Below are 24,222 nucleotides of genomic sequence, written 5' to 3'. Positions count from 1 at the left end.
ATGCTTCGCGGCCCGCGGAGTCTGCTTTGGCTCCTGCTCCTGCTGCTGCTGCTGCCGCCCCCGGGCACGTGGGGAGACGGCGGCCGCTCGAGGCCGAGGGAGGGAGCCGAGGAGGCGGGCTCGGCCGGGTCCTGGCCGGCCTTCCAGGGCCTGCGGGAGCGGCTGAGGGCGGCCGGCTCCCTCTGCAGCCGCTACTGGGCTCTCTTCAGCTGCCGCGTGTGGCCCGGGGGATGCAGGCAGGATGAGGAGGCGCCGACGCGGCCCCAGGGTAAGACCCGCCGGCTCAGGAGGGCGGGACAGCGCGGGCTGGGTGCGCGAGGCACGATGGAATCCGGGCATGGAGGTCAGAGTCTCGCGCCAGCCCTGGGCCATTGTGATCGGGGTCACCAGGCGGGCGCCTTAGCCGCCGGCTTTGCTATTCCGCCCAGCCTTTGGGCCAGGCTGAGGGCAGGGAGCCTCTGCGGGACCAGGAAGGCCCGTCACTGCCCTCGTTCCCAGCCCTGGCGCAGCGCCCTAGACGAGTGGGCCTGGCTGCGCTCCCCCACGTCACCCGTTCTTGACTCCTCCAGACGGATCACACTTCCCTGCTGTCTCCGAACCTGCCCTGGCATCATTCCAAGGAGCTGCCCTTGCCCACCTTCTTGATGGCTTTAAGGAAAGTCCCCAGTTGGATACACCCCCAAGTACCTTCTTCCCCTTTGCTGCTTATGGCGGCGGAGGCTGGGCTATGAGTCCACCGGACCTGAGTTCTGATTTATTCTCTGTCACTGACAAATTGTGAGGCAGGGTTGTCACGTCACGGTCGTGGACCCAGTGATCTCTGAAGCTCCTTGCAGTCGATGTCGTTATTTCTAGGTCCTGTAATAGTACTGTAACGGTAATGCTGCAGTGGTGCTAGAAATATTTTCCATTTAAATCGAGAGTTCTAAATTCCAGTGAATGGTTTTTGTTTCGTTTTTGCTAATGCTGAGCATATTCAAATTGACATTCGATAAAAGAATCGAGACACTTGGGGTTGGCCGTGATCAGATGATTCTGCAATCCAAAGCAAGTAGGAAGAATGATAATCACCAGTTACTGTGTGTCTCCCTCCTAGGCTCCAAACTCCTTGCAGGCAGGGCTTGGGTTTCTTACACGTCTGGCACAAATGCTTAAGGCTTATTTGTTGAGTAAACTGAGCTTTTGCTGCAGCCGGAGCTGCATCTATATATAGCAAGGCCATCTACTTCCTCATAGCCGGAGGTGCCCATTTGTGCCCATTCCCTAGTGCGGCATAAGGAAGGCCCAGGGCAGAGCAGCAGGGAGTGGCTCTGGAGAGAGGACGGGAGAAGGGAGGCAGTGCTCAGCTCTCCCTGGGCCCTGGGTTCCGTCCCTGTCTCACAGCTCCTCCTTTTCCAGGCTGGAGCCTTCCCCTGTTGGGCCAGCAGTACCTGGATATCCTGACCACCTGGTACTGCAGCTTCCAGGACTGTTGTGACAATGGGGACTGCAGGATCATCAATAACTTCACAGGTTGGACCTTACATGGCCCTAAGGCCCAGGAATCTGTGGGGAGGGGAGGCAATTCAGGAAAATGCTAGGGTGAAGGGACCCAACCTCTGCCTGCCCACAGCTGGCAGCACACCCTCCCTGTCTCCACCACGGCTCCTGATCGAAACCCTGCGACCTCATGGCTGAGAGGAAGGAAAGCCTTGGAGGAGGGCTTTGCACACACTAGCTGCCTCCATTAGGTGTTTGCTGAATTGAATTAGAATGAATAAAATGAGGGTGTCTCCACAAAATATTTAGGGGGTCCTGAAACTTCTGGGTGGGAGCAACTTCCTCATCCGGATAGGATTCTGCCAACCCTTCTGGGGTGTCTTCAGGACCTTCAGAAAGGGTGAAGTCAACCTTGATTTCTCAAACTCTTCAGAAAATAGCCCTGAATCTCTTCCGCTGCAAGGTCTGCCCAGTGGCTTCTTGTCCTGAGGCCACCAAACAGGATGGCTTCCACCTCATAGATGCTCAGTCTATGCGTGCTCAGTCTCTTGGCTGTCGCCGAGCCTGGTGGGGACGCACCTGTGGGCACCTCTCAGCATGGCTCTTTCCTGGCCCTAGGCCTAGAGGCGGATCTGCGCGTGCGCCTGCACGGCCAGCACCTGGCCCGGCAGCTGGTCCTGACAGCAGCCAGGGGCTACTTGGAGCTGCCCCGGCCAGACAAGGCCCTGGCTCTGTCGTTCCACGGCTGGTCTGGCACAGGCAAGAACTTCGTGGCGCGGATGCTGGCAGAGAACCTGTACCGGGACGGGCTGGGGAGCGACTGTGTCAAGGTGTTCATCGCCACGTTGCACTTCCCTCACCGCAAGTATGTGGACCTGTACCAGGTGAGGCCGGCCGTGCCGGGGAGCTGGGCCAGTGGGGCCGAGCCCGGCTGAGGCTCCGGCAGCTGAGGCGCAGGCCCCTGTGCTGGAAGGGGGTGCTGAAGCCAGCCCTGGGTGTGGCGGTTGGAGGACGGCGCAGTTGCGAGGGAACCTGTAACCCACAGAGGCATCCACTCCACACAGATGAGGCCCTGAACACATGGAGGAAAGAGTGATGTCCCAAACGCTATTCGTCCCGAGCTGTCGCCCTCCCAGCCATACAGGAGAGCCCAGACAGTGAGCTTAACCAGAGACTTCGTGTGTTGATTTTTCTGTCGCAGGAGTAGTGGAAGTGCCTCAGGAAGTGTGGAACAGAGAAAGCAAAAACTTTATCATGATCTCCCCACACGGACACCACCACAGTTAGCATTTTGGTGTACTTCCTTCAGGCCATTCCCCTGCGCTCTTTTATGTCACTGTAATTATATTGGACAGAAAGTTGCATATCCCACTGTTTTTTTAAACAGGCTTATCAAAAGTGATTTTTCCATGATTTCCCCAAACTACTCATTATATGTCAACAAGTGGAGGGCAGAAAGTGTCTTTGCTGCTCTGCTATTTTGGGTTTCATTCAGACATGTTAGCCAGACGATGACCAAACCCCAATGCAGCATGACAGAGGTGGTTGTGTCTACCTTTGGCTTTTAGTTCCAATATTTGTAGTGTGTTAACCTGGGAAGATTATGTAAGCCTTTGAGGACAGATTGCCTGGCAATCTTTCAGTGCAGCCCAGGAGGGCAGGGGTAGGCTAATGTGTTCTAAGGGCAGGCAGCTGGTCAGCCGGGCCTTCCCAGTAAGAACTGGCTGGCTTTGCAGTAAAACAGCTGTGAATCTCAGCTCCCTCGCTGTGAAAATCACTCTCATCCCTGCCCATCCTCTCACACACACTATGGGGAGATGGGGCTGAAGTCAGAATCCAGGAAGGCTAGAGGTGGATGGTGAGTGTGGGCTCTGCTAAAACACCCCACCCTGGGGCAGGGGCTGGCCCTGTTCTCCTGAACCCTGTAGAGCAGCATCTTTTCACTATAGAGGGCTTACTATCCTGCCTGGGGTGGGGAACCCCAGGTCTGAGTTGGCTGGGTCCCAAACAGGTCCTCCCCTGGGTTCTTCCCTGAGAGCCCAGCCTGGTGCCAGTGGGTGCTCTGCTTGTGGGAGTTCAGGACGGCACCTGTGGGCATTCAAGCCTATCTCTGCCTATCATCCCCCTGTGAGAGCCTGAATCCTATCCCTGGGGAGGGTGAGTTAGGGTTAGTTCTGGGACGGAACCTCATCCTGAAGGGGAGGGAGCATGGCTGGGGCCATTCCCCAAAAGCCCTCTCCCTTTCCCCAGGCTGGCTCCACCTAGTTGGCTTTCAAACCTCAGGGCTCAGGAGAATCACCTGGGAAGCTCATTAGAGGCAGATGCCCTAGCTCCACCCCCAGAGGTTTGGATTGGTGGTTCTGCGGTGGAACCCAGCTCCAGGTGATCCATTGCAGGCGCCCTGGGGAAACCAGTGCCTCACCAGGGCCCTCAGGGGTAGAAGGTGCCTCCCACTGCACCTCAGCAGCTCCCTGTATTCTGTGCAGGAGCAGCTTGCAGGCCAGATCAGGAAGACGCAGGAGCACTGCCACCAGACCCTGTTCATTTTAGATGAGGCTGAGAAGCTGCACCCAGGACTGCTAGAGGCCCTCAGGCCACACCTGGAACGCCAGGCCCCCGAGAACCTGAGGGCCAAGTCCCCGAGAACCATCTTTCTTTTTCTCAGGTAAGGTCTGGGGAGCAAAAGTCAGGAGGACTGGGTGAGGGGAGGAAGAAACCTGTCCAGGTGCTGTGTGTGCCAGGCCTGGGAGCTGTTACTTGGCCTGTAAGCCAGCGGTGGAGGGCTTCCACGCTCTCCTAGGCTGCCCACCCTTTTCCACAAGGGAGACCAACACAAACTCCGGGAGAGAAAACAGAAGCCCAGCTGACTGGGTGGCAGCAGGGGCGGAGAGCCTTAGGTCTCCCTGCTCCTGCCTTGATTCTGCCAAGCACTTCTGAAGGACTCTGACATCCCCTCCCCCAGCACAGGCCAGCTAACTAGCTCCCAGGACCAGCCTGGGGAGGACAAGCTATCCCTCATCTGACCTCCTCCATGGTTCTCTTAGGATGGGGAGGCTCCCCTCAGACTCCCCAGTTAGTACATAGGCTCCTGAGAGAGGGACACTGGCAGTCCTCTCTTAGAAGGATATTAAGTGTTCTTTTTTAATTGAGGTATAATTGACATATTAGTTTCAGGTGGACAATGTGATTAGCTATTTGTTTATATTGTGAGGTGATCACAATAAGTCTAGTTAACATCTGTCACCATACTAGTTACAAAACATTTTTGTTCTTGTGATGAGAACTTTTAATATGTACTCTCTTAGCAACTTCCAAATATGCACTACAGTATTATTTACTAAAGCCACCATGCTGTACATTACACCCCCATGACTTATTACTTGAAGTTTGTACAGTATTTGTCTTATTTGTCTTTCTCTGTCTGACCTATTTCACTCAGCATAATGCCTTCAAGGTCCATCCATGTTGTTACAAATAGCAAGATTTCCTTCTTTTTTATGGCTGAATGATATTCCATTATATATATGTGTGTGTGTGTGTGTGTGTGTGTGTGTGTGTGTGTGTGTATGTATACACACACATTTTTTTCTATATCCATTCATCTGTTGATGGACACAGGTTATTTCTTATCTTGGCTATTCTGAATAATGTTGCAGTGAACATAGGAGTGCAGACATCTTTTCAAGTTAGTGTTTTCATTATCTTTGGATAAATGCCCAGACGTGGAATTGCTGGATCATATGGTAGTTGTATTTTTAATTTTTTGAGGAACCTCCATACTGTTTTCCATAGTGGTTGCACCAATTTATATTCCCACCAACAATACACAAGGGTTCCCTTTTCTCCACAGCCTTACCAACACTGGTTATTTCTTGTCTATTTAATGATAGCCATTCTAAGAGATATGAGGTGGTATCTCATACCTGTTATGATTTCCATAATATCCCCCATGATTAGTGATGTTGAGCACCTTTTGTCTACCTGTTGGCTACTTGTATGTTCTCTTTGGAAAAATGTCAGTTCAGATCTGCCCATTTTTTAATTGGACTATTTTTTTGCTGTTGAGTTGTATGAGTTCTTTATATATTTTGGATACTAACCCGTTATCAGATATATGATTTGCAAATATTTTCTCCCATTAGGTAGGTTGCTGTTTTGTTTTGTTTTATTATTTATTTATTTATTTGGCCACACTGGCTCTTAGTTGTGCCACACAGGATCTTCGTTGCTGCGTGTGGGATCTTTAGGTGTGGCATGTGGGCCCTTTTAGTTGCGGCACGTGGGCTATTAGTTGCAGCATTTGGGATCAAGTTCCCTGACCAGGAATCGAACCTGGGCCCCCTACATTGAGAGCACAGAGTCTTAACCACTGGACCTCAGCGAAGTCCCTGCGTTTTTGTTTTGTTGATGGTTTCCTTTGCTGTGCAGGAACTTTTTGGTTTGATGTAGTCCCACTTGTTTATTTTTGATTTTGTTGGCTTAGCATTTGGTGTCAAATCCAAAAAATATTTGCTAAGACCAATGTGAAGTAACTTACCACCTATGTTTTCCTCTAGGAATTTTATAGTTTCAGGTCTTAAGTTCAAGTCTTTAATCCATTTTTAAAATTTTTTTATTTTCTATTTGAGTATAGTTGATTATTTTGTGTTAGTTTCAGGTGTACAGCAAAGTGATTCATTATACATATACATGTATCTATTCTTTTTCAAATTCTTTCCCCTTTAGGTTATTACACAATATTGAGCGTAGTACCTTGTGCTATACAATAGGTCCTTGTTGGTTATCTATTTTAAATATAGTAGTGTGTATATATCAATCCCAAACTCCCAGTTTATCCCTCCCCCCCACCTTTCTCCTTTGGTAACCATAAGTTTATTTTCTAAGTCTATGAATCTGTTTCTGTTTTGTAATAAGTTCATTTGCACCATTTTTTTTGATTCCACATATAAGTGATATCATATGATATTTGTCTTTCTCTGTCTGACTTCACTTAGTATGATCATCTCCAGATCCATCCATTATTTCATTCTTTATATAATTTCATTTATAGATATTTCATTCTTTATATATATGTACCACATCTTCTTTATCCATTTCTCTGTTGATGGACATTTAGGTGCATGGGTTTATCTCTGGGCTTTCTATCCTGTTCCATTGATCTATATTTGTTTTTGTGCCAGTACCATACTGTTTTGATGACTGTAGCTTTGTAGTATAGTCTGAAGGCCGGAAGCCTGATTCCTCCAGTTCTGTTATTCTTTCTTAAGATTGCTTTGGCTCTTTGGGGTCTTTTGTGTCTCCATACAAATTATAAAATTTTTTGTTCTATTTCTGTGAAAATTGCCATTGGTACAATAATTTGATAGGGATTGCATTGAATCTGTAGATTGCCATGGGTAGTATAGTCATTTTGACAATATTGATCCTTCTAATATGAGAACATGGTATATCTTTAGACATCTGTTTGTGTCATCTTTGATTTCTTTATCAGTGTCTTACAGTTTTTGGAGTATAGGTCTTTTGGCTCCTTAAGTAGGTTAATTCCTAGGTATTTTATTCTTTTTGATGCAATGGTAAATGGGATTCTTTCTTTAATTTCCCTTTCTGATCTTTTGTTGTTAGTATATAGAAATGCAACAGATTTCTGTGTATTAATATTGTATCCCGTCACGTTACCAAATTCATTGATGAGCTCTAGTAGTTTTCTGGTAGCATCTTTAGGATTTTCTGTGTATCATATCATGTAATCCACAAATAGTGATGGTTTTACTTCTTTTCCAATTTGAATTCCTTTTCTTTTTATACGTTTTTCTTCTCTGATGGCCATGGTTAGAACTTCCAAAACCTATGTTGAATAAAAGTGGCAAAAATGAGGGGGCTCCCCTGGTGGTGCAGTGGTTAAGAATCCGCCTGACAATGCAGGGGACACGGGGTCGAGCCCTGGTCTGGGAAGATCCCACATGCCGCAGAGCAACTAAGCCCAGGTGCCACAACTACTGAGCCTGCGCTCTAGAGCCTGCGAGACACACGACTGAACCCATGTGCCATAGCTACTGAAGCACCTAGAGCCCATGCTCCACAACAAGACAAGCCACCGCAATGAGAAGACCGCACACTGCAATGAAGAGTAGACCCCGTGTTACCTATTTTATACATATTAGTGTATATAATATATGTCAATCCCAATCTCCCAATTCATACCACCCCACCCCACCCCACCCCTCCACTGCTTTACCCACTTGGTGTCTGTACGTTTGTTCTCTACCCTATGTCTCTGTTTCTGCCTCGCAAACCGGTTCATCTATACCATTGTTCTAGATTCCATATATATGCGTTAATATACAATATTTGTTTTCCTCTTTCTGACTTCACTCTGTATGACAGTCTCTAGGTCCATCCACATCTCTATAAATGACCCAGTTCCGTTAATTTTTATGGCTGAGTAATATTCCATTGTATATATGTACCACATCTTCCTTATCCATTCATCTCCGATGGGCAATTTAGGTTGCTTCCATGACCTGGCTATTGTAAATAGTGCTGCAGTGAACATCGGGGTACATGTGTCTTTTTTTTTTTGCGGTACGCGGGCCTCTCACTGTTGTGGCCTCTCCCGTTGTGGAGCACAGGCTCCGGACACGCAGGCTTAGCGGCCATGGCTCATGGGCCCAGCCGCTCCGCGGCATGTGGGATCTTCCCAGACCGGGGCACGAACCCATGTTCCCTCCATCGGCAGGTGGACTCTCAACCACTGCGCAACCAGGGAAGCCCACGTGTGTCTTTTTGAATTATGGTTTTCTCTGGGTATATGCCCAGTAGTGGGATTGCTGGGTCATATGGTAATTCTATTTTTAGTTTTTTAAGGAACCTCCATACTGTTCTCCACCGTGGCTGTATCAATTTACATTCCCACCGACAGTGCAAGAGGGTTCCCTTTTCTCCACACCCTCTCCAGCATTTGTTGTTTGTAGATTTTCTGATGATGCCCGTTCTAACTGGTGTGAGGTGATACCTCATTGTAGTTTTGATTTGGATTTCTCTAATAATTAGTGCTGTTGAGCAGCTTTTCATGTGCCTCTTGGCCATCTGTCTGTCTTCTTTGAAAAAATGTCTATTTAGGTCTTCTGGCCATTTTTGGATTTTTTGTTTTTTTAATATTGAGCTGCATGAGCTGTTCATATATTCTGGAGATTAATCATTTGTCCATTGATTTCATTTGCAAATATTTTCTCCCATTCTGAGGGTTGCCTTTTCGTCTTGTTTATAGTTTCCTTTGCTGTGCAAAAGCTTTTTAAGTTTCATTAGGTCACATTTGTTTATTTTTGTTTTTATTTCCATTACTCTAGGAGATGGGTCAAAAGAGATCTGGCTGTGATTTATGTCATAGAGTGTTCTGCCTATGTTTTCCTCTGAGAGTTTTATGGGGTCCAATCTTACATTTAGGTCTTTAATCCATTTTGAGTTTTTGTGTATGGTGTTAGGGAGTGTTCTAATTTCATTCTTTTACATGTAGCTGTCCAGTTTTCCCAGCACCACTTATTGAAGAGACTGTCTTTTCTCCATTGTATATCCTTGCCTCCTTTGTCATAGATTAGTTGACCATAGGTGCGTGGTTTCATCTCTGGGCTTTCTATCCTGTTCCATTGATCTGTATTTCTGTTTTTGTGCCAATACCATATTGTCTTGATTACTGTAGCTTCGTCATACAGTCTGAAGTCAAAGTCTGATTCCTCCAGCTCCATTTTTTTCCCTCAAGATTGCTTTGGCTATTCGGGGTCTTTTGTGTGTCCATGCAAATTTAAAGACGTTTTGTTCTAGTTCCGTAAGAAATGCTATTGGTAATTTGATAGGGATTGCACTGAATGTGTAGATTGTTTTGGGTAGGATAGTCATTTTCACAGTATTGAGTCTTCCAATCCAAGAACATGATATATTTTTCCATCTGTTTGTGTCATCTTTGATTTCTTGCATCAGTCTTATAATTTTCTGAATACAAGTCTTTTACCTCCCTAGGTTGGTTTATTCCTAGGTATTTTATTCTTTTTGTTGCAGTGTTGAATGGGATTGTTTCCTTAATTTCTCTTTCTGATCTTTCATTGTTAGTGTATAGGTGTGCAAGCTATTTCTGCACATTAATTTTGTATCCTGCAACTTTACCAAATTCATTGATTAGCTCCAGTAGTTTTCTGGTGGCATCTTTAGGATTCTCTATGTATAGTACCATGTCATCTGCAAACAGTGACAGTTTTGCTTCTTTTCAATTTGGATTCCTTTTATTTCTTTTTCTTCTCTGATTGCTGTAGCTAGGACTTCCAAGACTATTTTGAATAATAGTGGCAAGAGTCGGCATCCTTGTCTTGTTCCTGATCTGAGAGGAAATGCTTTCAGTTTTTCACCTAAGAATGATGTTTGCCGTGGGTTTGTCGTATATGGCCTTTATTATGTTGAAGTAGGTTCCCTCTGTGGCCACTTTCTGGAGAGTTTTTATCATAAATGGATGTTGAGTTTTGTCAAAAGCTTTTTCTGCTCTATTGAGATGATCATATAGCTTTTATTCTTCAATTTGTTAGTATGGTATATCACATTGATTGATTTGTGTATATTGAAGAATCCTTGCATCCCTGGGATAAATCCCACTTGATCATGGTGTATGATCCTTTTAATCTGCTGTTGGATTCTGTTTGCTAGTATTTTGTTGAGGATTTTTGCAACTACATTCATCAGTGATATTGGTCTGTAATTTTCTTTTTTGTAGTATCTTTGTCTGGTTTTGGTATCAGGATGATGGTGGCCTCGTAGAATGAGTTTGGGAGTGTTCCTTCCTCTGCAATTTTTTGGAAGAGTTAGAGAAGGATGGGTGTTAGGTCTTTTCTAAATGGTTGATAGAATTCACCTGTGAAGCCACCTCGTCCTGGACTTTTGTTTGTTGGAAGATTTTTAATCACAGTTTCAATTTCATTACATGTGATTGGTCTGTTCATATTTTCTGTTTCTTCCTGGCTCAGTCTTGGAAGGTTATACCTTTCAAGAATTTGTCCATTTCTTCCAGGTTGTCCATTTTATTGGCATAGAGTTGCTTGTAGTAGTCTCTTAGGATGCTTTGTATTTCTGCGGTGTCTGTTGTAACTTCTCCTTTTTCATTTCTAATTTTATTGATTTGACTCCTCTCCCTGTTTTTCTTGGAGTCTAGTTAAAGGTTTATCAGTTTTGTTTATCTTTTCAAAGAATCAGCTTTTAGTTTTATTGATCTTTGCTATTTCATTTATTGTTTCTATTTCATTTATTTCTGCTCTGATATTTATGATTTCTTTCTTTCTACTAACTTTGGGTTTTGTTTGTTCTTCTTTCTCTACTTCCTTTAGGTGTAAGGTTAGATTGTTTGAGATTTTCCTTGTTTCTTGAGGTAGGTTTGTATTGCTATAAACTTGCCTCTTAGAACTGCTTTTTGCTGCATCCATAGGTTGTGGATCATTGTGTTTTCTTTGTCATGTCTCTAGGAATTTTTTGATTTCCTCTTTGTTTTGTTCAGTGATCTCTTGGTTATTTAGAAACGTATTGTTTAGCCTCCATGTGTTTCTGTTTTTTACGTTTTTTTCCCTGTAATTTATTTCTAATCTCATAGCGTTGTGATCAGAAAAGACACTTGATATGATTTCAATTTTCTTAAATTTACTGAGGCTTGATTTGTGGCCCAAGACGTGATCTATCCTGGAGAATGTTCCATGTGCACTTGAGAAGAAAGTGTAATCTGCTGTTTTCTGATGGAATGTCCTATAAATATCAATTAAATCTATCTGGTCTATTGTGTCATTTAAAGCTTGTGTTTCCTTATTAATTTTCTGTCTGGATGCTCTGTCCATTAAAGTCCCCCATTATTATTGTGTTACTCTCGATTTCCTCTGTTATAGTTGTTAGCCGTTGCCTTATTTATTGAGGTGCTCCTCTGTTGGGTGCATATATATAATTGTTCTATCTTCTTGGATTGATCCCTTGATCATTATGTAGTGTCCTTCCTTGTCTCTTGTAACATTCTTTATTTTAAAGTCATTTTATCTGATAGGAGTATTGTTACTCCAGCTTTCTTTTGACTTCCATTTGCATGGAATATCTTTTTCCATCCCCTCACTTTCAGTCTGTATGTGTCCCAAGGTCTGAAGTGGGTCTCTTGTAGACAGCATATATGGGTCTTGTTTTTGTATCCATTTGACAAGCCTGCATCTTTTGGTTGGAGTATGTATGTAATCCATTCACATTTAAGGTAATTATTGATATGTATGTTCTGATTACCATTTTAATTGCTCTGGTTTGTTTTTGTAGGTCTTTTTCTTCTTTTGTGTTTCCCACTTCGAGAAGTTCCTCTACCATTTGTTGTAGAGCTGGTTTGGAGGTGCTGAATTCTCTTAGCTTTTGCTTGTCTGTAAAATTTCTGATTTCTCCATCGAATCTGATTGAGATCCTTGCTGGGTAGAGTAATCTTGGTTGTAGGTTCTTCCCTTTCATCACTTTAAATATATTGTGCCACTCCCTTCTGGCTTGTAGAGTTTCTGATGAGAAGTCAGCTGTTAACCTTATGGGAGTTCCTTTGTACATTATTTGTCGTTTTTCCCTTGTTGCTTTTAATAATTTTTCTTTGTCTTTAATTTTTGTCAATTTGATTACTATGTGTCTTGGCGTGTTTCTCCTTGGGTTTATCCTGCCTGGGACTCTCTGTGTTCCTGGACTTGGTTTACTGTTTCCTTTCCCATGTTAGGTAAGTTTTCGACTACAATCTCTTCAAAATATTTTCTCGGGTCCTTTCTCTTCTCTCCTCTGGAACCCCTATAATGCGAATGTTGTTGCGTTTAATGTTGTTCCAGAGGTCTCTTAGGCTGTTTTCATTTCTTTTCATTCTTTTTCTTTATTCTGTTCCACAGCAGTGATTTCCACTATTCTGTCTTCCAGGTCACTTATCCATTCTTCTGCCTCAGGTATTCTGCTATTGATTCCTTCTAGTGTATCTTTCATTTCAGTTATTGTATTGTTCATCTCTGTTTATTTGTTCTTTAATTCTTCTAAGTCTTTGTTAAACATTTCTTGCATCTTCTCCATCTTTGCCTCCATTATTTTTCCGAGGTTCTGGATCATCTTCACTATTATTATTCTGAATTCTTTTTCTGGAATGTTGCCTATCTCCACTTCATTTAGTTGTTTTTCTGGGGTTTTATCTTGTTCCTTCATCTGGTACATAGTCCTCTGCCTTTTCATTTTGTCTATCTTTCTGTGAATGTGGTTTTCGTTCTACGGGCTGCAGGATTGTAGTTCTTCTTGCTTCTGCTGTTTGCTGTCTGGTAGATGAGGCTATCTAAGAGGCTTGTGCAAGCTTCCTAATGGGAGGGTCTGGTGATGGGTAGGTAGAGCTGGATGTTGCTCTGGTGGGCAGAGCTCAGTAAAATTTTAATCCGCTTGTGTGCTGATGAGTGGGGCTGAGTTCCCAACAGTTGTTTGGGCCGAGGCAATGCAGCACTGGAGCCTACGGCCTCTTTGGTGGGGCTAATGGTGGACTCTTTGGTGGACTCCAGGGAGTACTTCCCAGAACTTCTGCTGCCAGTGTCCTTGTCCCTGCTGTGAGCCACAGCTGGCCGCCGCCTCTGCAGGAGACCCTCCAACATGCAAGTAGGTCTGGTTCAATTTCCTATGGAGTCACTGCTCCTTCTCTTTGGTCCTGATGTGCACACTGCTTTGTGTGCGCCCTCCAAGAATGGAGTCTCTGTTTCCCCCAGTCCTTTCAAAGTCCTGCAATCAAACCTCACTAGCCTTGAAAGTCTGATTCTCTGGGAATTCCTCCTCCTGCTGCCTGACCCCCAGGTTGACGTGGGGCTCAGAACCTTCACTCCAGTGGGTGGACTTCTGTGGTATAATTGACCTCCCGTTTGTAAGTCACCCACCCAGCGGTTAAGGGATTTGATTTTATCGTGATTGCGCCCCTCCTACTGTCTCATTTCAGCTTCTCCTTTGTCTTTGCATATGGGGTATCTTTTTTGGTGAGTTCCAGTGTCTTCCTGTCGATGACTGTTCAGCATTTAGTTGTGATTCTGGTGCTCTTGCAAGAGGGAGTGAGCGCACGTCCTACTCTGCCATCTTCAAGATGATCATATGGTTTTTATAATTCAATTTGTTGAAGAATTTTTTGATTTGCAGATATTGAAAAATCCTTGCATCCCTGGGGTAAATCCCACTTGATCATGGTATATGATTCTCTTAATGTATTGTTGGGTTCGGTTTGCTGGTATTCTGTTGAGGATTTTTCTGTCTATGTTTAACAGTGATATTGGCCTGTAATTTTCTTTTTTTGTGGTATCTTTGTCTGGTTTTCCTATCAGAGTGGTGGGGCCTCAGAATGAATTTAGGAGTGTTCCTTCCTCTGCAATTGTTTTGGAATAGTTTCAGAAAGATAGTGTTAACTCTTCTCTAAATGTTTGATAGAATTCGTCTGTGAAGCCATCTGGTTCTGGACTTTTGCTTGTTGGGAGTTTTTAAATCACAGTTTCAATTTCAGTACTTGTGATTGGTCTGTTCATATTTTCTGTTTCTTTCTGGGTCAGTCCTGGGAGATTGTACCTTTCTAAGAATTTGTCTATTTCTTCTAGGTTGTCCATTTTTTGGGCATATAGTTATTCATAGTAGTCTCTTATGATCCTTTGTATTTCTCTGTTGTCTGTTGTAACTTCTCTTTTTCATTTTTAATGTCATTGATTTGAGCCCTCTCCCTTTTTTTCTTGATGAGTCTAGCTAAAGGTTTATCAATTTTGTTTATCTTTTCAAAGAACCAGCTTTTAGTTTCATTGATCTTTTCTATTCTTTGTCTTTCATTTACTTCTGCTCTGATCTTTATGATTTATTTCATTCTACTAACTTTGGGTTTTGTTCTTTCTCTAGTGCTTTAGGTATAAAGTTAGTTTGAGATTTTTCTTGTTTCCTAAGATTGTATTGCTATAAACTTCCCTCTTAGAACTGCTTTTTCTACGTCCCCTAGGTTTTGGATCATCATGCTTTCATTTTCATTTTTCTCTAGGTATTTATTTCCCCTTTGATTTCTTCAGTGATCCACTGGTTGTTTAGTAGCATACTGTTTAGCCTCCACGTGTTTGTGTTTTTACAGTTTTCTTCCTTTAGAGTTCTAATCTCAGTGTTGTGGTTGGAAAAGATGCTTGATATTATTTCAGTTTTCTTAAATTTACCAAGGGTTGCTTTGTGGCCCAGCATGTGATCAATCCTGGAGAATGTTCCATGTGCACTTGAGAAAAATGTGTATTTGCTGTTTTTGGATGGATTGCTCTATAAATATCAAGTAAGTCCACCTGGTCTAATGTATCATTTAAGGCCTATGTTTCTTTATTGATTTTCTGTCTGGATGATCTGTCCATTGATGAAAATGGGGTGTTAAAGTCCCCCACTCTTCTGTGTTACTGTCAGTTTCTCCTCTTATGGCTCTTAGTATTTGCCTTATATATTGAGGTACTCCTTTTGTGTATCCAGGTGCTCAAATATATAGTTGCATATATATTTATAATTGTTATATCTTCTTCTTGGATTGATCCCTTGATCATTATGTAGTGTCTTTCTTTGTCTCTTATAACAGTCTTTATTTTAAAATCTACTTTGATATGAGTATTGCTCCTCCAGCTTTCTTCTGATTTACATTTACATGAAATACCTTATTCCATCCCCTCACTTTCAGTCTGCATGTGTCTCTAGGTCTGAAGTGGGTCTCTTACAGACAGCATGTATACAGGTCTTGTTTTTGTATCCATTTAGCCAGTCTGTGTACTTTGGTTGGAGCATTTAATCCATTTACATTTAAGGTAATCTTTTTAAATTAATTTATTTTTTATTTATTTATTTTTGGCTATGTTGGGTCTTTGTTGCTGTGCTCAGGCTTTCTCTAGCTGCGGCGAGTGGGGGCTACTCTTCATCGCGGTATGCAGGCTTCTCATTGTGGTGGCTTCTCCTGTTGTGGTGCACAGGCTCTAGGCGCACGGGCTTCAGTAGTTGTAGCACATGGACTCCGTAGTTGTGGCTCGCAGGCTCTAGGGCACAGGCTCAGTAGTTGTGGCACACAGGCTTAGTTGGTCCATGGCATGTGGGATCTTCCCGGACTAGGGTTCGAACCTGTGTCCCCTGCATTGGCAGGCAGATTCTTAACCACTTTGCCACCAGGGAAGTCCTATGGTAATTATTGATATGTATGTTCTTATTGCCATTTTGTTAATTGTTCTGGATTCGTTTTGTAGGTCTTTTTTCTTTCCTTTCCTCTTGTTCTCTTGTGATTTGATGACTAACATTAGTGTTGTTTTTGGATTCCTTTTTCTTTTGTGTATCTATTGTAGATTTTCAGTTTGCAGTTACCATGAGGTTTTGATATAACAGTCTATATATAAACAAGATTGTTTTAAGTTGCTGGTCTTTTAATTTCAAATGCATTTCCAATATCCTGCATTTGTACTCACCTTTTCTCATGATTGCTGATTTCGATATCATATTTGTGTGTGGGTGATTTCCTACCTTTACTGTATGTTCACCTTTTCCAGTCAGCTTTTCCATTCATAATTTTCTTGTTTCTAGTTGTGGCCTTTTCTTTTCTGCCTAGAGAAGCTGCAAAGCTGGTCTGGTGGTGCTGAATTCTCTTAGCTTTTGCTCATTTGTAAAACTTTTCTCTGTTGAATCTGAATGAGAGCCTTGCTGGGTAGAGTATTCTTGGTTGTAGGTTCTTCCCCTTCTTCACTTTAAATACATCATGCCACTCCCTTCTGGCCTGCAGAGTTTCTGCTGAGGAATCAGGGGATAACCTTATGGGAATTCCCTTGTGTGTCATTTGTTGCTTTTCTCTTGTTGCTTTTAGTATTTTTTCTTTGTCTTTAATTTTTGTCAGTTTAATTACTCTGTGTCTTGGCATGTTCCTCCTTGCATTTATCCTGCCTGGGACTCTCTGCTTCCTGGACTTGGGTGACTGTTTTGTTTCCCATGTTAGGGAATTTTTTAGCTATTCTCTCTTCAAATATTTTCTCAGGTCCTCTCTCTTCTCCTTCTGGGACTCCTATAATGCAAATGTTGTTGCATTTAATGTTGTCCCAGAGGTATCCTAGACTGTCCTCTTTTCTTTTCATTCTTTTTTCCTTATCCTGTTCCATGGCAGTGATTCCCACCATTCTGTCTTCCAGCTCACTTATCCGTTCTTCTGCCTCAGTTATTCTGCTATTGATTCCTTCTAGTGTATTTTTTATTTGTTATTGTATTGTTCATCTCTGTCTGCTTTTTTTTTTTTTTTACTTTTATGAGGATTGCCTTCCTCACTTTATAACAGATTTTTTATTTAATTTACTAATTTATTTATTTTTGGCTGTGTTGGGTCTTCGTTTCTGTGCAAGGGCTTTCTCTAGTTGCAGCAAGCGGGGCCACTCTTCATCGCGGTGCGCAGGCCTCCCACTATCGCTGCCTCTCTTGTTGCGGAGCACAGGCTCCAGACACTCAGGCTCAGTAGTTGTGGCTCACGGGCCTAGTTGCTCCACGGTATGTGGGATCTTCCCAGACCAGGGCTCGAACCTGTGTCCCCTGCATTGGCAGGCAGATTCTCACCCACTGTGCCACCAGGGAAGCCCTGTCTGCTTATTCTTTAGTTCTTCTAGGTCTTTGTTAAATATTTCTTGTTATCTTCTAGATCTGTGCTTCCATTCTTTTTCCAAGACCTTGGATCATCTTTACTGTCATTACTCTGAATTCTTTTTCAGGTAGATTGCCTATCTCCACTTCATTTAGTTCTTCTGGGGTTTTATCTTGTTTCTTCATCTGGGACACATTCCTCTGCCTTTTCATTTTGTATAACTTTCTGTGATTGCAGTTGAGCTGGGTCTTGTTCCTCTGGTGGGCAGGGCCATGTCAAGAGGTGTGTTTAGCAGGTAGCTGTACCAGGAAGACTTTAAGCACCCTGTTGATGGGTGTGGCTGTGTTTCTGCCCTGTTTGGCCTGAGGTCCCAGCACTGGAGCCTGAAGGCTGTTGTGGGACCAGGTCTTGGTGAGAAAATAGCAGCCTCCAGCAGGGCTCACACCAATGAGCACTCCCCAGAACTACCACCACCGTGGCTCCACAGTGAGCCACAGCTGCCCCCTGCCTCCACAGGAGAGCCTCCAATACCAGCAAGTAGGTCTTGTCTAGGCTCTTAGGAGGTCACTGCTTTTTTCCCTGGGTCCTGATGCACATGATACATTGTGTGCACCCTCCAAGAGTGGAGTTTCTGTTTCCCTAGTCCTGTGAAATTCCTGTGCTCACACCCCACTGGCCTTCAAAGCCAGATTCTCTTGGGGCTCCTCCTCCCGTTGCCAGACCCTCAGGTTGGGGAGCCTGACGTGAGGCTCAGAACTTTCACTCCTGTGGGAGAACTTCTGTGATATAATTATTTTCTAGTTTGTGGGTTGCCCACCCAGCAGGTATGGGATTTGATTTTATCACAGTTATGCCCCTCCTACCGTCTCATTGTGGCTTCTTTGTCTTTGGTTGTAGGATATCTTGTTTGGTCAGTTCCAGCATTTTTTTGTGGTTAAGTTCATTCTTTTGCATGTAGCTTCCCGGTACCATTTATTGAAGAGACTGTCCTTTCCCCATTGCATACTTATAGCTCTGTCGTAAATTAACCATATATGTGTGGGTTTATTTCCAGACTCTGTTTTGTTACATGTATCTGTGTGTCTGTTTATATGCCAATACCATACTGCTTTGATTGCTAAAGCTTTGTAATATAGTTGGAAATGTACACACTAGGAGTTCCCTCTTACTGTGTGCCACAGGCTCTAGAAATGGCTTGCAAAAAGTTAATTTTGAAATCAAGCTGTCCAATCCTATCTTTTTATGGCAGTTCCAACAGAAAGTCCTGCCTAAGGTCTGTTAGCAGTCAAGTTTGGGTCCCTGTTGGCCCAACTTGAATGCTTCACAAGCAGCTTCTTGCACTCAGTGCAAGCCAAACCACTCCTCCCCCCTGTCACCCACCTCCCGCAGTACATGCTTGCTAGGGGATTTCCCCCAGCTTTAGGGTACACCCTGTGAGGAGAAGTGAGGGGTCTGGTTTTTCATCCAGGCTTGGAATGTGTGAAGGAGTGAGCTGTGGAGGGCAGATCTTGGTTCATTGTGGACCCACAAGACAAGGTGGAACCGGTTTAAACTGTTGCGATTTTGGTGTGTTAGTGGCAAGTCCTTCCTGGTCTGTAAATAAGGCTGACGGGACGCTACAATGCATTGCAAAGGAGGGCCTTTGGGAGCCCCCAAAGGTGATTTTCAGAGAAAAGCAGAGAAAGATTTTCTGATATGACTTGAGTGATCAGAATTAGGAGGCAAGGACAGTAAACTCTGTGATACTACTTATCACCTTCTGAGGTAGCCCAGAAGTACAGATCTCTTCCTGTTGCAGTGAATTAGGTAGGGGCTCCAAAATGCAGAGGAGGCAAAATAAGGAATCACCTTGGTTCCCCAAGACTTCTCCACCCAAGCCCTGGCAGGAGGTGGGGGCAGGGGACCCCTGGAACCATTCCTGCAGGCAGAGTCCTTCCCTCAGAACAGAAGGAAGCCTAGTGCCCAGCTACCTCAGGACGCCCTTTCTATTGCAGGGATCCTTTGACTTCATGCGTGGCTTCTGCCCCCCTCCACTGCCTGGCTCCTTCCTCTTACCAGGCCAAGCCTGCTTCTGCCTTGTGGCTGTGGCTGACCTTTCCCCAGCTCGGCTCTGACTTCCCCACCAGTTCTCAGCTTCAAAATCCTCACCCTTGCTGTTGCCAGGATTTCCTAATGCAACCCAGGTGACTCTGCTATCTCTAGGCAAATATTTGCATTTGTAGTATTTTGGTCATTGACCTGCTGGCAGTGCCCCTGTCCCACCACCTGCCCTTTCCCCCTAGTGACCCGGCGTCTGTGCACTGAGACCACGGGGTCCTGATGAGCAGACACTGGCAGAGTGGAGGCAGGGCCAGGAAGAGAGCCACTGTGGACAAGCTACCCTTTGGGCCTACTGTGGCAGGGGATGCAGAGGCTGCACTGGCCCTGAGGGAGCCTTTGAGCCCCTAGGGAGGAGGATGCACACTGGTGACTGAGAGGCGAGGACATGGCTTCCAGTTCCAGTGGCCCTGGTGTGGGCCCGGCCTGTGAGAGCCAGTGGTCCCCAACAGGCCTGGGTGGACTGTCTGGAGCCTGTGGGCCAGCCAGGCTGTCAGTGCAGTGCAGCACCTTGCACCCCTGCCTCAGGCAGCCAGAAAGCAGCACCTCTAAACCCCAGTTTTCAGCTAGTCTAGTGATGGGGGGGGGGGAAGATGGTGTCTCTGGACTTGATTTCTACAATAACCTTACCTGTGTGGTGAGGACTCTTATATTTAAAAGAAAAGCACAGCTGATTCAAATTGATGGTGTAAACAAATCACTAGTGTAAGGCCAGTAGTTTAATCCTGAAAAAAATCCTAAACCTGCTATTTGAAGTGAAGTCCTAGCAGCTCTGCTGGCCCCCCTGCAAAGTGGTGGTGTCGGATGGCGGAAAGGAGGAGGTGGCAGCTGAAGCAGGGGGTGCAGTGGGGAGCGGGTCTATGGCTAGAGTTGCCCCAGCACTCAGCCAGTCCTTCATCTGGGCCTGAGGAATTTGGGGCCCCTGGCCAAGTACTAACTAACTACTTGGTTAGTAGTTAAACATTGACTAACTACTAACTGACTACTTTTGCCCATTTCTACTAAGTACAGAAGGCTCTGGGAATGGAGTCACGGGGCAGGACAGGCAGAGTGGAACTCTGGGGATCAGAGCTACTGGCCTCTTCCGTTGAAGCTATAAAGTGAAGAGGGTAATTAATGCTTGTTCTCTTTGGGCTGCTATCAGAAAAAGAATGGATAGAAAGGGCTTTGAAAAATGCAGAGAACTATACAAATGTCAGTTATTCATGGAATCAAAGGCCTTGTACCCCAGCACATAGCAGGTGCTCACAGAAGTGTCTATTTGTTGACTGACCACTGAATCCAAGGTGACCTAAGGAGTGCTTCTTAAATTGTCTGCTTCAAGTCTCTCATCTTACAAATTAGGAAACTAAGGTTCAGAGAGATTATGATTGAGTCAAGTTTGTATCTCTTCTTCAGGGAAAACTTAGCAGTTAAGGCTGGGTTTTGTGATCACAGTTCTGGAGAGATCTTTGAGCCTCCTTCCTCTGTGGTGAGATTTCATGTCGTCCTGTCCCGGAGCCAGGGGGACAGAGTTCGCCTCTAGAGGTGCCTTCTGTCCCTTGATCCCTTCAGACCTCCGAGTCAGCAGGCAACCTTGGAGGCTGTGCAAGGGAATTGAAGTGTTCCAGGAAGGCAACATCTGTTTAAAGGTGTAATTGTTGGTGCCTGAGGAGCTGAAGACTAGGGGTGGGGTTGGAATAGAAAAGGGGCCCAGGTTATGTATTGGTGGGTGAGATAAAGCCTGTAACATAGAGGAAGAAGAGAGACATTGGCTGTGGGACAAAAGAAGAGGAGAAATTCAGAAGGGAGGTGGAGCTAGTGTAGATAAACATGCAGAGATGTCCATTTATTCAGTAAACAAACATTTAATAAATATTGAGTGCCTGATAGGTGCTAGGCACTGGGTTACCACAAAGAGGCTAAGCTTATGCTCTCAAGAAACTTGGTAGAAATGGGGAAGGCACCAGAGTCTGTGCCCCTGGGGCTGAGCAAGTGAATCCTCTTCCTCTCCCTTTCACCCTGGATGCCTGTCCTGCAGCCCATGGAAAGGTAAACCCTCCTTTGCCTCCTGTGAGGAATGCAGGATTGGGCAATCCCTTGGCAGTGGGCAGATCTTGCCTCAGCTGATGCAACTGTGGTCTTGCCTGTACACAGATGACCTGCCTGGCAGGCCTTCCTGCAGGAGGAGGAGTAGGGCCACAGCTTCAGGAAATAGAAGAGTGTCGTCATAAGCAGCTTCCCCAGCTATAGATGCCAGGGGAAGTCTGGCTGAGCAGCTGAACTTGAGCTGGGGGCTCATGGCCTCAGGTAAAATCTAGCTCAGTGGTCAGCTTATCCATTTGGAAGCCAAATATAAAAATAATGAAATCTAAGACATGACACCATAAAACTCCTTGAAGAGAACATAGGCAAAACATTTTCTGACATAAGTTGTGGCAATATTTTCTTGGCTCAGTCTCCCAAGGCAAAAGAAATAAAAGCAAAAATAAATAGGACCTAATCAAACTTAAAAGCTTTTGCACAGCAAAGGAACCCATCAACAAAACGAAAAGACAACCTGCTACGGAATGGGAGAAAATATTTGTAATGCAACCAACAAGGGCTTAATTTCTGAAAGATGATACAAACAGCTCATACAACTCAGTATCAAAAAAAAAAAATCAAAAACTGGTCAGAAGACCTAAATAGACATTTCTCCAAAGACATACAGATGGCCAACAGGCACATCCAAAGATGCTCAACATTGCTAATTATTAGAGAAATGTACATCATAACCACAATGAGGGGACTTCCCTGGTCCCCTCACAGTACCCAAGCAATGAGGTGGCTCAGTGGTTAAGAACCCACCTGCCAATGCAGGGGACATGGGTTTGATCCCTGGTCTGGGAAGACCCCACATGCCGTGGAGTGACTAATCCTGTGCTCCACAACTACTGAGCCTGCACTCTAGAGCCCGCGAGCCACAACTACTGATCAGCCCACAGGCCTAGAGCCCATGCTCCACAACAAGAGAAGCCACTGCAACGAGAAGCCCATGCACCACAATGAGTAGCAGCCCCCGCTCACCGCAACTAGAGAAAGCCCGTGTGCAGCAACGAAGACCCAATGCAGCCAAAAATAAGTTAATTAAATAAATGAAAAAAAAACCACAATGAGGTATCACCTCACACTGGTCAGAATGGCTATCATCTAAAAGTCTACAAATAATAAATGCTGGAGAGGGTGTAGAGAAAAGGGAACCTTCCTATACTGTTGGTGGGAATGTAAATTGGTGCAGCCACTATGGAAAACTGGAGGTTCCTCAGAAAACTAAAAATAGAGCTACCATGTGATCCAGCAATCCCACTCCTAAGCATATGTCCAGAAATGATAAAAATTCTAATTTGAAAAGATACATGCAGTGTTCTTTAGCAGCACTAGTGTGCTGTTCTTTAACACCCGTTTTCATAGCAGCACTCTACAATAGCCAAGACATGGAAACAATCCAAATGCCTATCAACAGATGATTCATTTAAGAAGATGTGGTATACACAAACACACACACACAATATGGAATGTTAACCGGCCATAATAAAGAAATATTGCCTTTGCTGGATGGACCTAGAGAATATCATACTAAGTGAAGTAAGTCAGAAAAAGACAGGTATTATGTGATATCACATATATGGAACCTAAAAAAATAATACAAATGAATCTATATACAAAACATATATAGATCCACAAATGTAGAAAACAAAGTTCTGGTTACCAAAGGGGAAAGGGGGGGTGATAAATTAGGGGTACGGGATTTAGATACTATATAAAATAGATAAGCAACAAGGATTTACTGTATAACACAGGGAATGATATTCCCAACAACATTATAATCACCTATAATGGAAAATTTTCCCAATATTGTAATCACCTATAATGGAAAATAATCTGAAAAAATATATATAAAACTAAATCACTTTGTTGTTCATCTGAAACTAACCCAATATTGTAAATCAACTCTACTTCAATTTAAAAAAATCAACAACAGAATCTGTTAACCGGGCTTGTCTCTTTCAGTAACCTTGGGGGCAATATCATCAATGAGGTAGTCCTGAACCTGCTTAAGGCTGGGTGGTCCCGGGAAGAAATTGGGATGGAGCACTTGGAGCCCCAGCTCCAGGCTGGGATTGTGGAAGCCACAGGTAAGTGACTCCCAGCCTTGCAGAAAATAAGCCTCTGTTGAGAGGGGAGGAGGAGGGTAATGTGTATGTACTAGAAGGTATACTCATGAGATAGGGTATTCAGGATCACAGAAGATGCGCCATATAATCATCTCATTGTCAACTTCAGATAGGCACTAGAAAAGTGCCAAGAAAGCTGAAGTCCTTTTCTGAAAGTCCTTTGTAAGGGAGTAGTTGACCGTGGCCATACAGGCAGTGGTCTATGGAGTATGCAGACCCTGAGGAAGAAAGTCTCACTGTGCCTCCAGTCGGATAGGTAGGGTCACTCCACCTTCTGCTTTCTGCCATCCAATGAAACCATAACCTGGCAGGCATAGCCCCTCTCCCCCTCTCACACATGCAGTTAATCATGGCCCTTTCCCTAAAGGAAGACACAGTTGCATAGTTCTTGACATAAAGTTCAGACAGCCCTCCTGGAGTTGGCATATGAGAACAAACCTTGCCCAGGCCTAAGGGTGGGGGACACCTCAATTCCAGTTGGGTTCAGCCCCAGGTCAGACTCCATGTTAACTTTGCTCTTGATTTTAGACAGTGGCTTTGGACACAGCTGTCTTGTGAAGGAAAACCTGATTGACTTCTTCATCCCCTTCCTGCCACTGGAGTACCGTCACGTGAGGCTGTGTGCACGTGATGCTTTCCTGAGCCAGGAGCTCCTGTATACGGAAGAGGCACTAGATGAAATCGCCAAGATGATGGTGTACGTCCCCAAGGAGGAACAACTCTTCTCTTCTCAGGGATGCAAATCTGTTTCCCAGAGAATTAACTATTTCCTGCCTTGAGGGCTAGATGAAAACTTCCCAAAGCTGCCTTCCT

At 44.5% G+C, this 24,222-nt stretch overlaps 1 protein-coding gene across 1 annotated transcript; it reads left to right on the top strand.

Annotated features, from left to right (window-relative positions):
• On the top strand, positions 1-24,188 carry TOR3A (torsin family 3 member A). Its single transcript, XM_007448525.1, has 6 exons — positions 1-268; positions 1,399-1,512; positions 2,098-2,363; positions 3,966-4,144; positions 23,246-23,370; positions 23,938-24,188. The coding sequence occupies exons 1-6, from the start codon at positions 1-3 to the stop codon at positions 24,186-24,188; spliced, it is 1,203 nt and encodes a 400-aa protein (XP_007448587.1).
• The last annotated feature ends 34 nt before the right edge of the window (positions 24,189-24,222 follow it).

The sequence above is a fragment of the Lipotes vexillifer genome, unplaced genomic scaffold, assembly GCF_000442215.2.
Source record: "Lipotes vexillifer unplaced genomic scaffold, Lipotes_vexillifer_v1.1 scaffold76, whole genome shotgun sequence".
Lineage (NCBI taxonomy): Eukaryota > Metazoa > Chordata > Mammalia > Artiodactyla > Lipotidae > Lipotes > Lipotes vexillifer.
Note: the sequence above shows the minus strand (reverse complement) of the source record. Positions and strands in the feature narration are given on the sequence as shown.